Source organism: Epinephelus moara, chromosome 20, assembly GCF_006386435.1.
Source record: "Epinephelus moara isolate mb chromosome 20, YSFRI_EMoa_1.0, whole genome shotgun sequence".
Lineage (NCBI taxonomy): Eukaryota > Metazoa > Chordata > Actinopteri > Perciformes > Serranidae > Epinephelus > Epinephelus moara.
Window position 1 is genome coordinate 11,918,338 of NC_065525.1, and position 16,536 is coordinate 11,934,873.

At 39.4% G+C, this 16,536-nt stretch overlaps 1 protein-coding gene across 1 annotated transcript in view; it reads right to left on the reverse strand.

The window, feature by feature from the left end:
* The window catches only part of LOC126407328 (synaptotagmin-9-like), a 69,864-nt gene that overhangs the window by 30,102 nt on the left and 23,226 nt on the right, over positions 1-16,536 (reverse strand). The window contains exons 2-4 of the mRNA XM_050072116.1: positions 9,683-9,858; positions 6,918-7,135; positions 6,024-6,564 (exon numbers count right to left, since the gene is read on the reverse strand). Coding sequence (XP_049928073.1) covers positions 6,024-6,564; positions 6,918-7,135; positions 9,683-9,858 — 935 coding nt within the window. The remainder of the gene's footprint in view (positions 1-6,023; positions 6,565-6,917; positions 7,136-9,682; positions 9,859-16,536) is intronic.

Sequence of the window (16,536 nt, forward strand, 5' to 3'; positions counted from 1 at the left end):
TTTCACAAGGACATATAATGTATAGCTGTTTTCATTCCTCTGTCCAAGCAGTTCAACAAAGAGAAAGTATATGAAACATTGATTAAATTAGCAGTCAAGCATGCTGGCCTCATTCTTTATGTAAATACTTCACAGCCTCAAAATTTAGCTGAACCTTGTATCGTCAGCCTCGACTCTCTTGTTCACTCAAAAGGTCTTATTGTATTCTGGAGAACATTTTGTAATCAAAGGATTTGACACAAAGGAATTAGTGTTTTCCAAGGCTGAGCAATAAACACACAAGAAGACAGCAAAGTGTTCAGTACATTTCATTAGTAGTACAAAATATGAAACCAAAGGTGGAGAGAGTTCCAGTACTTCTGAGGGACTGGTGATCATCAGCAGGAGCCCAGTAAATGCTCTGAGGAAATTGCAGATACAAGATAAACACTCCAGAAGTGCCTCAGAGACACATTACTGAATAAGAAGCCCTCTATTGACTTCAAGTAATACACTCAAAGACTCATGTTTTTATTGCTAAAAGCCTATTTGAATGTGTCATAACTGCACAACTCCACAAACTACAAATTTAATAAGGACTAGGTTGCATGTTTTGTAAACATTTTGCCAGTATTTCTGCTGAACCTACTCTAAGCTAAGTACCACTACTAAGGTTTTAAACTTTGCCTTGTACACAATAGAGCAATGTTTGGATGTGGTAAAGCTGTCTTAAGCCCTGTTTCCACCGAGCAATACAGTACGGTACAGTTAAGTTCTGTATGCTTTTTTTCCCGTTTTCACTGTAAAAAGTTGTGGATGGTACCAATGGTTCTGTACCGACCCCATTTTTAGTCACCCCTCTGTTTGGGTATCTAGAACACAGATCTGGTACTAAAGGGTGGCGCTGTGAGCAGTGCTGTCCATTGATTGGTCAATAGAGGATGGTCACTCTGCTCAGGGCCGAGTTGTGGCTGATTTTGAGGCTTATGTAACCTCAGTAACCTTAGAGTTTTACATACATTAGTATATTACTATTAGTAACTGTACCTATAAAGTAAAAGGATGTTTTGCTGCCTCTTACAGCAGCTGTAGTCTGAGGGAAAAAAAGCTTAATTCACTGGGCTGACTGCTGGCGACTTTTAAGGTGGAACGTTGATTTCTTATGTTACTGAATGTGTGAGTTGATGAAGTGAAACAGTCAGCACACCTTAAATTTCTATGTGACAACTTTGACCATTCCTTTAGTTTTTATTGTCTCTCTTGGATGACATACAATTTTAGTAATGAGTGGGTCTTCAAGCGTTTATGCATATTGGTTTCGACGGGATTATGTGAACTGCATTGACTGTACTCTAATCCTCACTTGTAGAAAAAAAAAAAAAAAAAACGCATGGCGGAGTGCTGTTCCTGCGGGCTCCGGCAACACTAAACCCCTGAGCTTGCCTTGGAAGAACTACATGCACAAACTCGCTATTTTTAAATATCCCGTCAAGAGAGACCCTCAACCCAGCCTGTTCTATTTTGTTCTGAAAACGTTGGCATGCAGCCTCGTTCTGTGGACGATAAACGAGGTGCAGACAGATAAAGGAGGAAATACAGTGAGTGTTTGACTGAGTAGTGAGTGACAACAACTCAGCCAAAATGAGAGAGTACAAGTTGCGGTGGAAACGCTAGGTGGACAAAGGGTCTAGGTAACTTGTCTGAAGGGTTACATTGGTTCCAAAGGTACCATACCGAAAGTGCTTGTTGGAAACGGGGCCTTAGTAGGCGGCTATCGGAAAGCAATGAAAATCACCTAACCGGTATTGAGAGTTTAAAATCTGAGCAGCTGTTTAAGTAACTGTTGGTTTGGCTGGGATTGGTCAGCAACACCTGTGAAAGTGTCATCAATTAATGCAATGCCTTACTCAGTGACTACTCTCCCATTAGCTCATATTGTTTGTGACATTGTTGTATAGGCATTTTCATTTTTTTTATTTTATTTTTTTAAATAATGGGTTTTGATGTGTTGGCTTTATATTTATAGTTGTAAGAGTGAGTGACTAAGCCGGTCATCCCGAAAGCCTGAAGCTCAAAGGTAAAAATGGGGACTTGTCGTCTTGGGATCCAGCACTTTGTAACCTAATAACAAATGCTGGCTAGGGGTATTAAGTAGGTGGGGCAATGGCCCCTTCCCTACTTTCTACCCCTCTCCCTCCAGCACCCTTACTCTGACCTCACCCATTTTCAAACTCAGCCTTCATTTTGATCTCATCTACATACCTGTTAAGTTTAGCGAGTGTATCTTGCACATTTGTGATGTTATCGTGGTAACAAATATCTGTTGACAGGCAGACATACAGCTGCCAAGTAGACAAAACCACTTCTGTGGTAGTTCTTTTACAATAGGTATCACCAGGACCGCATTTTGCCACAATGACACACATACACGCAGATTCACAAGGTGAAAAAAAATACCAGATGATGTCCTGGGTGGTAAAAAAAAGAAAAACAGCAAGGGGATGGACTTTTGTTGTTTTGACAGCACTGACATAGTGTTTATACTGTCTGTATAGCAAAACAGCACAATAGCAGAGCAGCAGTTTCAGTGCTTCCTATGTGTTGACAGACGGTGCATTTGGGCACAGTATTGAGTGTAATTTACATGTGTTTTGGCAGCACTAGTGCCCAACACACAATCATGATGTAGTTCTACGCTTATAGCGTGAATGAAATACAAAAAACTGTATGGACTGAAATAAAAGTGCATCTGTTCCATGAGATGGATGACTGAAAACATGACGGAAATGTTGTTTTGTGTTGTCTCAAGACTTGATGTCAGGACTAGAGCTCCAACAATTAATCGATTAGTTAACAATATTAAATAAATCGCCAGCTAGTTTGATAATCGGTTTGAGTATTTTTTTAAGAAAAAAAACCCTTCTTAGACGTAAATATTTTCTGGTTTATCCACTCCTCTATCCACTCCACCTCTTGTGGACAAAACAAGACATTGCAGGCTTCATCTGAAAACCTGATCAACATTTTTTTTTTTTATCATTTTCTGACATTTTATAGACCATACAACTAATTGATTTATTGCGAAAATAATCATCAGATTAATCAACAATGAAAATCATTACTTGCAGTATGTTACTTCTTTACACAATAATGAGGAAAATAAAAAATTAAAGCGTAAGACAGTGAACACAACAGAATCGCAATCAAGCAATTTATATAATAATAGGCTCCTAAGCTATTAAAAAGGAACAAAACCTAAATTAAGAATTTCAATATAATATGTCCATGGCCGAGGAAAGTTCAACCAATATTTGTGAACATGAGCTACTCTCTCTCAAAGTCAGAAACCAGAGAACAAGTCTCAAACTTGTGATGTCGTAGGATATAAAGCCTGGGGCTGCTCCAAAGACAATGGATGAGAGACTGATTTGAAGACCCACAGAATTATTATTATTTTTTTTATTATTCTCAAATGGGCTTTACTGTATTGTAGTGTTCTCAGTTCTGAAACAGAAAATGAGCCCATATACTCAGAACATTCCCCTGGGTGCTCTCAGTGTCATCTAGAACATCCTTTGTGATTTCTAAATTTCTTGAAAGTTTTCTGGGAAAAAGAATAAAGTCCTGTAACTGAAATTACTCCATTTAGACCTTGATAAATGTTTATTCATCATTCCATCATTACTGGAAACTTCATATTTGATTAAATTTTGCACATTTTGAACATCCAGTTCACCTGCTATCCTCTTGACTAAAAGTCTCAAAGTTCCACAAGGTTACCAACTCATGACTCACTATTTTACCTATAATTAGTTCCAATTTATGGAGCAGCTCCAGACTCTATGACATCTATACCCTATGACATCACACATTTGAGTTTTATCACTCTAGTTTTTGAATTTGGGAGAAGGTTGTTCATTTTAACAAATATTTTTGGACTGTCTTAGACCACAGGAATAACATGGATGAACTTCAAAAATGTGTGTAGTTCCCCTTTAACCTCATGTGCAGTGCTTGGGTAGGTCAGTTTTGTACTGAGTTGAATGTGACAACTTGAACTAAAGTCAGACTGAGGTGATCCTAATCAGCAAAGTTATTCCTGATTTCAACCTCTAATTCACATCTCTGGTTATTTTTAGGTCAGCAAATCTCCCTTCCCAGAGCGTGTACCAGCATATACAAACTAGTACACTGCTGATGGTCTCTTTTTTAAAATTAGATTTCCATTTAATTTCATTCTATTTCAGTGTGTGCAGGCTTTATAAAAGACTGTTACTGCATAGTGCTAAAAAAGTTCAAATGGAAATTGTGGGTCTGAGTGTAAAGAACTGTCTCTCTAAGTCCTGTATTTATGTCTAGTCCTGTTTTGACAGATACTGAAAGTGTTGTTCTGGGGTTAAAATCTTGCACAAAGCACCCATAAACTATACTGCACTTTTAAACTGGAATCTTGCTTGTTTATGTATTCTCATTCCATAAATGTTTTATAATGCTCAAAAGCACAATATACTGTCCACTGACACTGTTTGACCATAAACTGAAAAAAATTCTATTCCAAATTGAGACATATCAGACTGCAATCAATTTAAACCATGAGGAATTCCCTCGTAGGAGGATCTAACTTTCTTACTGAGTTTCTCAGTGTACCAGCGCTGTAGATTTATCCAAGTGAATAATGTAATATAGACAGTGTCGCTGTATCTCTGTCAAACCTACCCCAGTCTTATGTCAGTGTAGATCTGGGTCACTACCCCCAAGTGTTTCCTACTGCGTTCATTAAACATTAACTGTGTCTAAGTATATTTCTATGTCTCTGCCTCTTGAAACCACAGATGAGTTCCAATTGGAGGGGAAATGAGATACATGTCAATTGATATATATCGCCTGGTGTAAAGGATGGAGTTTCTTTTGCTCATTTTGAATATTTGAGCCGATTCTGAACAGACTAAAGAAACTGTCCTTATTTAGTAGGCTGGTATGGATACTGCTGGTCTATAACCTACCATAGAACTGACCAGAGGTCTAGATAACCAAATATCTTCTATCACTGACTGATATTCTTTTTTTTACAATAGCTAAAAACTCTGAGGGCATCCATCATTTTGATGGAGTAGAGCATTGAGAGCAATCTAGCATAACTTTAAGTAATTCAATTAAGTTAATTAGCAGATAATTGTCTTTTATCTCACATACATGACCTTGTTGTTTAGCTGGCTTTAGCTGAAGAGGTTACTTTCGGATTGCCTCTTTGCTTTAGCCATCAGGTTGGTAGGCTATCACTACATACCTTGCGAAATATCACAGCAGCTGAGTTTCTGAAATTTCTTTTAAAAGCCCAATAATTGTTATGGCATTGGTGAATGAGGTGAAAATGTAGTGCTGGTCAGTCTAACATCTGCAGTGAGCACAAGCTAAAACAGCAGCAATGACTAACACATTATGGTCCCAACAAACTTGCACCCACACCATCAAGGTTCAACTGTGTTTGTGGGTAGACACTCAAAAACTGTCCCTGGTGCAGAGCTCACACTCCTGCATCAGTCCCATGATGAACAGAGTGAGAGCAGGGCAAAGACAGCCTGAGTGAATCAGTACACTGTATGCAGCTTTACAATGAAATAATGGTTTTATGTATTTTAAATAGTAAAAAATTAGTTATGTTCGACAATACCTCCACAGCCAAAGCGTCGAACATTCGCTGTTGATTACTAACATTACTGAAGCTCCAGAGCCCCGAAAAACAGAAACAAAGAGGGACCGATGAGAGTGAGGATGAAGGTCAAGCAGGTAATAAGCTAATAATGATGTTTATCAGCATGCGGCAGGTAAAATTAAAATGAGGAGTAATTTAAGATAATGATGGAATTTTTACAATCCTGTCTGTCAAAATGACAGACAACAAGAAGGTCTAATGTAACCTCTGGTACTGGCAGTAATAATTGGAAGGCTTTACTCAGAAATGTAGCATCAATGGTGTAAAGGGGAAGAAGAGAATATCATATATGGATGTAATATAAGGAAAAGGATAAAAGTTGGTATCTCACCGAGGTTACATATTGTATGTCCCGGCACAGTTTTGTCTCCCGGGGAAAGTCGGCCAGATCCAGGAAGTTGTCCACCACCACTTGGCCAATCAAGTCATGGCGAGAGAACCTGTCAAAGTCGTAGACGCTGAAGTGCAGCTTACGGCTCGTCAGCTCAGCGTACGCCACAGGAAAGAGAAACACCTCATCGAACACTGGGTTAAGTGTCTTGCGGTGCACCTTGGTCTGGTGCTTGGTTTTGCGGTCGGGCAGCAGATAGATCTTGACATAAGGATCGGAGGTCCCTGAGAAGTCCTTGGCGGGAAGGTCCTGGGCCTTGTGGATCTTCACGATCAGCTGCTCCAGGTCAAAGTCAAACTTCAGGACAAAGAGGAGACGCCCACAGCTGTCAGTGCGACGACCGTCTTCTGCGTCCACCGAGCGCTGCTTGTAGAGTTCTGGTTTGATTCGGCCCAAACCAGAAAGAGACTCTTGGCGCTGAAACTGAGCTGGGTTGAAGTCCGGATTGGACAAGTTCATCTGACGACGGATGGAGTTGTGCCTGTAACAAATTGAAAAAGTTGGACAAATAAGATCAGTCAAACCATTTTGATTGACATATTCTTTGTTAAATCTTTGTTTCTGCAAGGCAACTGCTGAAGCCACTGTGTTCCCATTACCCTGATGTTTTTTAAGGGTTCATCTGCAAATTGCATTATTGTGCACTCAAGAAAATATCAGTCAACCTGGTGTAAGTTTCTTCATTTTAGGAATTAAAAACAACTTTGTGAAAGAAGTATCTCTGAACCCAGAGGTCTAGATCTCTGTAACTGTGTGACTGTGTGTGTACAACTGTGTTTAATCTGCTAGCACCAAAAGTTGGACAGTAGCTTTGGGGGACTGATGTGTACCGACCGTACAGACGACGTAGGCTCCGTAATCTGTCTCTGGACCCTGTCCCTCGCCAGAGTGTGGACCTGGTTTTTCTCCACCTTGGTCTGGGCCTCCAGGGGAATGTCAGGCGATGTGTGGCTTATCTTTAAGCCTGTCTCTGGGACAGCCACTGCCGAGGGGGGTCCTGAGGGCTCCTTCACACAGCCGTCCTCGCTGTACTCTCTGTCCTCCCCGTCCACCTGCACAGCAGACATCAGTGTTTACACTGTAAAACATCCTGTAGAAATGTTACCTTGGGATGGGGAAATTGAACCTTGAACCTGAAGAGTTGTAAGAAGAAAGTTTATTTGGAATGATTTATTAATGATATTTGGAAAGTGTCTAATATTTTAAAACTGGTGGTTTTTGCAGATGACACAAATATTTTATGTTCGGGGGAGGATTTGCAGCAGCTATTATTGGTGGTCAAAAGTGAATTGCAAAACATAAAGTGTTGGTTTGACGTAAACAAATTATCGTTAAACCTGAACAAAACTAAGTTTATGATATTTGGAAATCGTCAAATTAAGCAAGAAGTACATCTGGAAATTGAAAATGTTGAAATCGAAAGAGTTTACGAAATTAAGTTTCTTGGAGTTTTAATTGATCATAAGCTCTGCTGGAAACCTCACATCAAATATTTGTGCTCCAAAGTATCCAGAAGCATTGGAATACTGGGTAAAATTAAACACGTTTTAGATCTGAAATCACTTCAAATTCTGTACTATGCACTTATTGATCCATATCTGTCCTACTGTGTTGAGGTATGGGGAAATGCATACAAAAGCACTTTACAAAAGATTTGCACTTTACAAAAAAGAGTCATAAGGATGGTTCATCATGCTGGGTACCTTGATCATACTAATCCTTTGTTTTTAAAATCGGGTATTTTAAAATTCAGGGACCTAGTTAAATTCAAAACTGTTCAAATTCTGTTTAAAGCCTGTAATAAATTGTTACCAAGCAACATTCAAATGATGTTCATGGTCAGAGAGGGAAAATACAATTTAAGAGGGAATCATAATTTTAAACATCCTACCATCCATTCGACTCTGAAAAGTATGTGCATCTCTGTCTGTGGTGTAAAACTGTGGAATAAACTAGATGAGGACACAAAAATGTGCATTAACTTAAAACAATTTAAACACAACTACAAACAATCACTCTTGGTCAGCTATAAAGAACTGGACTGCTAATTTTGTACCTTATACTTTTTTTAGAAAGGATTTTATTTAGCCTTGTATGTTTATAAGCAGGGCTCTATTTCATATTAAAGATTAAATGTTTTAAATTTTTAAGATTCTACAGATTTATCAATTATGTATGTGCTTATATGACAATGTAAGGGGGGGCTGAACATGATAAGCTCTGCTTCCTTCAGCCCCTTCTCGAACTTGCACGTTATCATAAGCTCTGCTTCCTTCAGCCCCTTCTCGAACTTGCACGTTATCACAGTGTGCCTTTTTTTTTTTTTATCACATTTACTGCCTGTTTTATGCTTGTGCTTGTTTGAGACAAATAAAAATCAAATCAAATCAAATCAAATTTCAATAAAGCCTGCTGCTTCTGTGATAGTTAGAGCAATGAACCAGTGGTGCTGGAAATGGCTAACATTGTGGTAATGGGAATATGTAGGTATGTCCCATGAAGCTACTATACTACAGCTACAAGTAAAGAGGAAGAAGTTTAACAAAGCTGAACCTCAAAGTAACACAGTGGGTCACATTCCTATTGATAACACAAGTATTAGACCCAATTGAAGTGGTACGTTTTTATAAATAGGGTGGAATAGTAGTTTGATGTGTCTGCTTCTCTAACAATAAGATACAATTACAATACAAGATACAACAGCCTCCCTTTAATGGGTTCTTAATCGGCTACTCAGCCACATTTCCACCGTTTTATCAGTTTTACGGGCTCTGTCTACTGCGGTCTCTCTATATCAGTTTACTTCTATTTGACCAAAGCGTGGTCCGAGGGCCAATGGTGGACCTCATTTTATACACTACTCAGCTACTGCGTCAAACTGCACCCTTCTAACAAGGATCTGTCAGGTAAGAGATGACAACTTATAGATAGTTGCTGCAACTAGTGGCACCTTATGAGTGTCGCTGTAATTGCATTTGGTCTTAAATGCTAGTGCTGTTAAAATTAGCTATTTCATGGACAACTCATTGAGATGGAAAAATGCTGTATGGTTGAGGAGAAAAGGAGGTTTCAGGAAATTAACTCTTACTTCATCAGACCTACTGATAAGTGATCTGCCTTATCTGCAAACAGGCATATTCGGTGCTCAAGGAATTTAATGTTAAACACCATTATGAGACAAATTACAAATCCTACACCAGTTTATGGGTGAAGAGTGCAAACATGAGGTTGAACAGAGACTTATCTGCCCAGCAGTTAGTAGTGAAGATGTAGCACAGGCAGGTTGTTCATGAAATTGCTGAGCATGGTTAGCAGTTCAGTGATGGAGAGTTACTGCAGCCCTCAGTGATATGCTGACTCCCTAAATTGGCACTCAGTCATTAAAACTTTGAGCACCCCTGATGGAGAGGGGATCAGGAGAAAGCAGGTGTTGAATTAGAGTGTACTGCATGGCTGGGACGGCACGCTTTGGAAAGAAAGCATTTTTAACAGCATTTGCAGTACGCCCAGTTTACATTTGGAAATAAGTCACATAGCAAAATAAATGTTGCTCCCAGTACCAGTACTTTAACTTTTGAATGTAAGCCTTTCCCCCTTACTTCTGTGAGGACAGGCTGTTGGTCTCCTCCCAAGAAGTGGGCCCCCTTGAGGACATCTGGGAGGAAGCGGCCACTCAGTGGCACCCAGCACAACTTCCATGAGACAAAGAGGGAGACGCTGAAGAGAGCCAAACCACAGGTGGTCACCAGCAGGGACAACAGGCTTACCGATACATCTAGAGATGGAAGAGAGAGAGAGAGGGGTGGGGGTGGGGGGGGGGGACTCAGTGAACAGTGAACACAGATTTGCCAGTAAAAAACGCTGGCACAGACAAAACTGGCTCCCCAGGGAGGACAGACTGTGTTTATTCAGAATGCTTAATGAGAAGGAATTAGAATTACCGCCGCGTGGTTGTATGTCTCTGCTAACCAGTCAACTTTCTGTTTACATCCATTTCTATCTAGACCAGCGGTCAGCAACCTTTTTGATGGAGTGTCATTTTAAATTTTCCTGTTAATCAGTGTGCCATATCAATATTATGTCAATACCTCGCTCCACAAAACTTGTGGTCATGTCCTGTGTCATGACCTTTAGGTGTTTTAGGCACTGGATTTAGTACGCAGCATTCACATGCTCATCAAGTGCAATGCTAAAGTTGCAAATTTTCAGTGTGTGTGTGTGTGTGTGTGTGTGTGTGTGTGTGTGTGTGTGTGTGTGCATTCCTTTGTAATATTCTGTGTTGTCTCTCTTAAGTCAGAAGTTTTTGTGGGTCCGTGAAACATTGCAAAACTCTTCTTTTTTTTCCCTGGCCAGTAGAGTTTGGGTCACAGGGTGGATAACCGATCAGTGATTCAGAGAGATCAGATCAAATAGATGGATGAGAGGAGCAGCTGTGTATGAGTGAAACCGAACTCCAACGCAATTAACAGTAAAGTTTCACTTTCTGCTGCTCTGTTTGTGACCAGAGTACATGTACTATGAATGACCAAATGGTAGGCTTTACATACAGCGCTCCTCATGAATGGTCAAGCTCTAAAAGTAGAAAGTCAGTACATGGCGGCAGATGATATCATCACAGGTTGCCACAAATAAATGGGTGTAGGAAACCCTGCACTTATACATTTCATGAAGCTCTCTTGCATATTTATTGCTAGCGTGCCATTAGATAATCTACGGCATGCTAATGGTGGCACCATATCTGGTGGTCTAGACTCATATAATATGTATAATGAAGACTTTCAAGGAACCATTTCCAGTGCGAAACATGCTGTCTTCACTTTGAGGTTTTTTTTTTTTACAAAGGAGTACAGAGAGAGAGCTTCTTCACATGGTGCAGTGATGATAATCTGAAGCTTAATATCAGCAAAACCAGTGATCTTGTAGTGGACTACCAGAGGAACAGGACAGCACACAAATTTGTAGCCATGACAATAGACAATATTTTATATATAAGTGTTGCTGCTAAGTGGCTACCAATTCTAAAATATGGATGCTTTACACACATCTTTAAACCAGCAGCTCAGAAGATTTATACATTGAGCACAGTTTCAAGGTGGACACCCAAGATTAGCGTCACCAATTCAGTGTCTGACCAAATGTCTCCCCTTCTGTTCTGAGTTATTGCACTGAATAGAAAAGTGTTTTATAGATAATTATGATGTCACAGTTAAGTTGACCTTTGACCTTTGGGATATAAAATGTCATCACTTCATCATTTTATCCTATTAGACATTTGCGTGAAATGTTCTCATAATTAGCGTATGAATTCTTAAGTTACGGCCAAAAACCATGTTTCGTGAAGTCACAGCATAGGCGTAATTTATGGGAGGTTGTAACCCACCCAATAATCCAAACCAGCCACCACAAACCCCCAAATTAAATATCATAATTATTGATAATGAATGTTAAGTATTATAAACACGACAATGTGGTAGATTTTCTCAATTTGGCAGTAAAAAATAGTAACGTTTGTCTGTGCCCCTGCTCCCGCTCTGAGATTTGGTTTTGGCCACCTCAGACCTGTGCGTCCCTCCAGTCTCTCCCCGTGTATGTATTGTGACGTCCCTCAATAACCACACGTCGAGACGTTAGCCGGTTTAGCTGGCGATTTATTTCTGGTTGTCACGCAGGCTACCGTGGGCCGTAGCCACGCCAAAAACAACAAAAGCCTAACAGAAAAGTTCACTATCCACACAAGTGCCGCTGTCTTGTTTTTCCGAGAGAAACACACACCTACCCGTTCGCTGCAGCCGCGTCTCACTCACGTGTTCGCAGACACTCAGGAAAACCAGCCCTTAACTTAACATTTCACTAACACTCGGAAATATCAGTACTTCACTGCAAAAACTCAAAATCTTACCAAGAATATTTGTCTTATTTCTAGTCAAAATGTCTCATTTCTAGTCAAAACAAATCTCATTACACTTAAAATAAGACTCATCACCAAAAAAGTAACTTGTTTTTAGACAATTTTCACATGTTTCAACAAATTTTCACTTGGAATAAGTAGAAAAATTTGTCCATGGAGTAAGTTTTTTTGCTTGTAATAAGAAAAAAAAACACTTAATCAATGGACAAATTTTTCTACTTACAGTTACATTATGAAGCATCCATGGTGGTATGAAGAGGGTCCAAGGGAAAAAGAAAGCCCAACCAACAATTTTAAGTTGTAGGTTGGGCAAAATAATGAAAATGTCTTCCCAACAGGAGATACGCTACTGCTAGGGCTCCAGTGCCACCACTGAAAGTTAGTCCTACTTTCTGCTGTGTTGTGTGTGTCTTAGCTGTTTGTTAGCTAGTTTGCTATCGTTCGTCTTTTTCGCCATACATATATATACATATATATATATATATATATATGTATAAGGATTTTCTCATGCGGGGCATATCCTCAGAAATACTTCACAGGCGAAAATCTCAACCCTTCCCAATGTTCAACTCAAAGTTACGCCCTTGGGTCACAGTGACCTTTGACCACCAACATAGTAAAAAATTTCATCCTTGAGTCCAAGAGGACGTTTGTGCCAGATGTAACAAAATTCCCTTAAGGCATTAATGAGCATGGGATGGACAAGCAGATGGTTGGACCACCTGAAAACATAATGCCTTTGGCCACGTCTGGCCCTGGCACAGAGGCTTAAAGACAAAAGTTGATGGAAAAAATGTTTTTATTTGATTTATTTGATGCATCTGGTCCAGTATGTTTATGCCATACATGCCAGCGATTATGTTACGAATTGTGTTTTTGGGTTGTGTGTCCTTCTGTACCTCTAAACGTGATATCTCAGGAACGCCATTTGTTCAAATTTGGCACGACCATCCATTATGACTCAAGGATGAACTGATTAAATTTTGGTGGTCAAAGGTCAAAGGTCAAAGTTACTGTGACCTCATCTGTCTCATTCTCATAAATGCGATTTCTCAAGAATTCCTTGAAGGAATTTGACACAAACGTCTATTTTGACTCGGGAATGAATTGATCAGAATTTGGTGGTCAAAGGTAAGTGTGACCTCATAGAACAAGTTTTTGGGCCATAATTCATACATGATGACAACGATAACGATAACAAAAAATCATACAAATCTCTAGTAGAATAAATGATGAAGAAATAACATGTTGTACAAAAATGTCCATGGTCAGCTTCTCTGTGACATCATAATGTGGTGCGGAAATACTTTTCTGGCCATTATTCAATTGCATAACTCAGGAACAAAAGGGGAGACATTTAGTCAGATTCTGAATTGGTGACAGTAATCTTGGATGTTTTGGCCGATTGAATAGATCTTCTGTGCTGCTGGGTTGAAGATGTGTTTGATGCATCCACATTTCAGAATATGTAGCTTTTTTGTAGCATCATCCATATTTAAAGCATTATCATGGCTACATATAATTCTGGAGAGACCTGAATGTAAACTATAACCGCAATTCGAGTGGTTTACGAAGGCATACAACTGTGAGTAATTTTAGCTATACATAATATACACTGCATATGATTAAATTCAAACCATTAAAGCCGGAGACAATGCCCTTCATGTGGGAACCTCTAAATGCATTGTGCTATCACTGTTTCACCCTGTCTGCTTTCCCCCATTGCTCTTCCTACATAGATGCCCTCATTCTACAACTTACTTTAGTACACAGTCTTATCCATGGAATATGCATATGGCATGGTTGAATTGTTTTTCTTGACTGCATGTTTTAACATAAATGTGGCAACAAAGGACTGAAAGGCACTCCAAAGCCAATTCATTTCACTGTATTCATTCAGCCACACACTGTGTAAATGTTCTGCTAACGTTATTTTTAGTTTTCTTGACTGCTGAGGTAGTGGTCATTAAAAGAAGTTTTTCACACCCATCCAAAATATGTAAGAGTTATTATTTTTTTAAGCTGTCTGGCAACAACTTTTACAGCTGCATCGATCTCATCCGTACTTGTTGCCATTTTCTGTAACTATTTTTTTCTAGGTAGCTAGCTGTGTAGGAGGATGACATCCCCATTCTCCGTCCTGAACAGAAAGAGTTACAGAGAAAGAGATGACTGTGCTCTCTGTGTCTTACTTCGCCACCGCTTTCTTATTCAGTTCTCTTTTTCTTTGTAGCTAGTCCTTCTGAATCAGACTCAACAGAGAGAAAGCACGTCTCTGTTTTTTTTTTAAGCCATCAGACTGAGTGTCCTTGTTTGGTACAATGTTCTACAGACTCCATGAAACACTGACAATATCAGTGATACACTGAGCATTATCCAACGTAGGATATTCACTCAGGGCATGGTGTCATATTATCAAAAATATGCTCTATGTTTTAACAGCTGTTAGATGTCATTTTTATATTGCATTGCATTTATTTAAAAGTGTTTTCCTTTGTTATTTGTTGCTAAAAGGGCTGAGAGCATCTCTTAATGGGACATCGAAGAGTGCTTAGGCGGAATGTGAGATGTGTGTATGAGCTCATTTATGGATGCAATTAGAGTCCAGTCCTTGAGTTCAAAGGAAAATCATTTTCCAGTCTTTATTATGAAACTACAGAGGACCTAGATTCACTTACAAACTAAATGAAGACGGAAACTATGCAAACAGTATTTTTCTAAAACTGTGTATTCTCTCTAAACTATCTCTGAGATTTGTTTTCTCAGCAACTGGACTCATTTATGGACGCATCCCTGTGCTGAAACTAGGACTTTATCTCGACTGTAACACTTAGGGACCTATTTAAATGATCTATAGTGCATGGTCTAAAGTGCATGGCGCAAGTGCAATGTGCGTTTAGGGCGTATCCAGCCCCACTCTCTGCCCCATAATCTGGGCACAAAGTAAGGTGCAACACAGGTAAAGGGGTTGTATTTCGTCCCTTAATTAATCATAGGCATGTTTTGGGCATAATATAAATCCAACCATAGTGTCACCTTTTTTCTTTAACAGCCAGGTGTGTCGGCAGACAGTGTCTCTCTTAATGGGGAGTCAGACAGCAGCTCTGCACTGCTCTCTGCTTTGTTCACATTTTAGAGAGATTAATTTATATTTTTCTCATTAATGATGTATTATTTCACCCACCCGCAACCCATCCTTGCCCCCCTGTGTGTGTAACAAGCAGAGTGTATGCACCCTGTGAACCCACCTGTGTAGCAGCATCTTACTATCTGAATAATGTGAACTTTAAAAAGCAGGAAAATACAGCACCATTCTGACTTTAGACCAGGTTTCTGTTGGTCAATGTCACAATCGCTTTTTACTGTCTCAAAAGAGCAACACCCCAGATAGCGCTGGACATTAATATGACACTAGAAAAACATTTGACTCTTTCATCAGAGAGATGTTAAGTTTTGGTTAGAATGAAAATTGGGTTGACAATATTTTAAATGTCTAACAACGTTAAAATTTGACATTGTGTGGACGTAAACATTATAATGTTTTGCAGAGGCTGGGTTTTTTCTGCATTCCTTACAACTAAATATCACTATTCCATATCAAGATGACACTGGCATGAGAATTCTGAAAAATGTTGGATTTTTGTTACTTAACAACACAATTTAAAACCAACAGAATATCAATGTCATCTGTTGACATTAGCATAAGATGCTGTCCTGATATTGACTTTTGGCCACCCAATGTCACAACCTAAATTAGACCAAATATCAACATCTAACGACATTGGTGGCCAGCTGGGTCGCCAACAATGTGCTGACCATGCCTCATTTTATGACCTTAACACCAATTTGTGCACAGATGGGTGCTGATGAGCCTAAAACTAGAAATAGTGCCAGGTGTAAGATAGGGCCCTTAAACTCACACACGCAAACACACAGAAAGGGAGGTGCTAAAGTGGCAAATATTACTGTACCTAGTATGCTACACACATTGTAGTGGCTTTCAGGTGCCTTCACTTTTTGATTAAATTTACTTTTTGGCAATTCATTCTACACACAAACACCCATCATGACAAAGCAAAAGCCCATTTTTATTGTGTGGAGTTTTGGGCATATCAATTAATAAGAAAAAACAATGTAAATCCAGTCTATTTTATTTGATTTTAATTTGCTAAACAATGTAAAATTAATCAGTTTTAACTATCTTACTATAAAATGACGAAAACTCTGTCTGTCTGTCTGTCTGTCTGTGTGTGTGTGTGTCTGTTCCACGTTTTTCTCCTCACTGACTTGGTCAATCCATGTGAAATTTGGCACAGCGGTAGAGGGTCATAGGAGGATGCGAATGAAGCAATATTACAGCAATTGGCCAAAGGAGGGCGCTATAGCAACAGATTGAAATTGCAAATTTTGAATGGGCATATCTCATGCCCCGTATGTTGTACAGACATGAAACTTTGCACAGAGATGCCTCTCCTCATGAGGAACAAATTTGCCTCAAGAACCCATAACTTCCGGTTATATAGATTTTCCGCCATTTTGAATTTT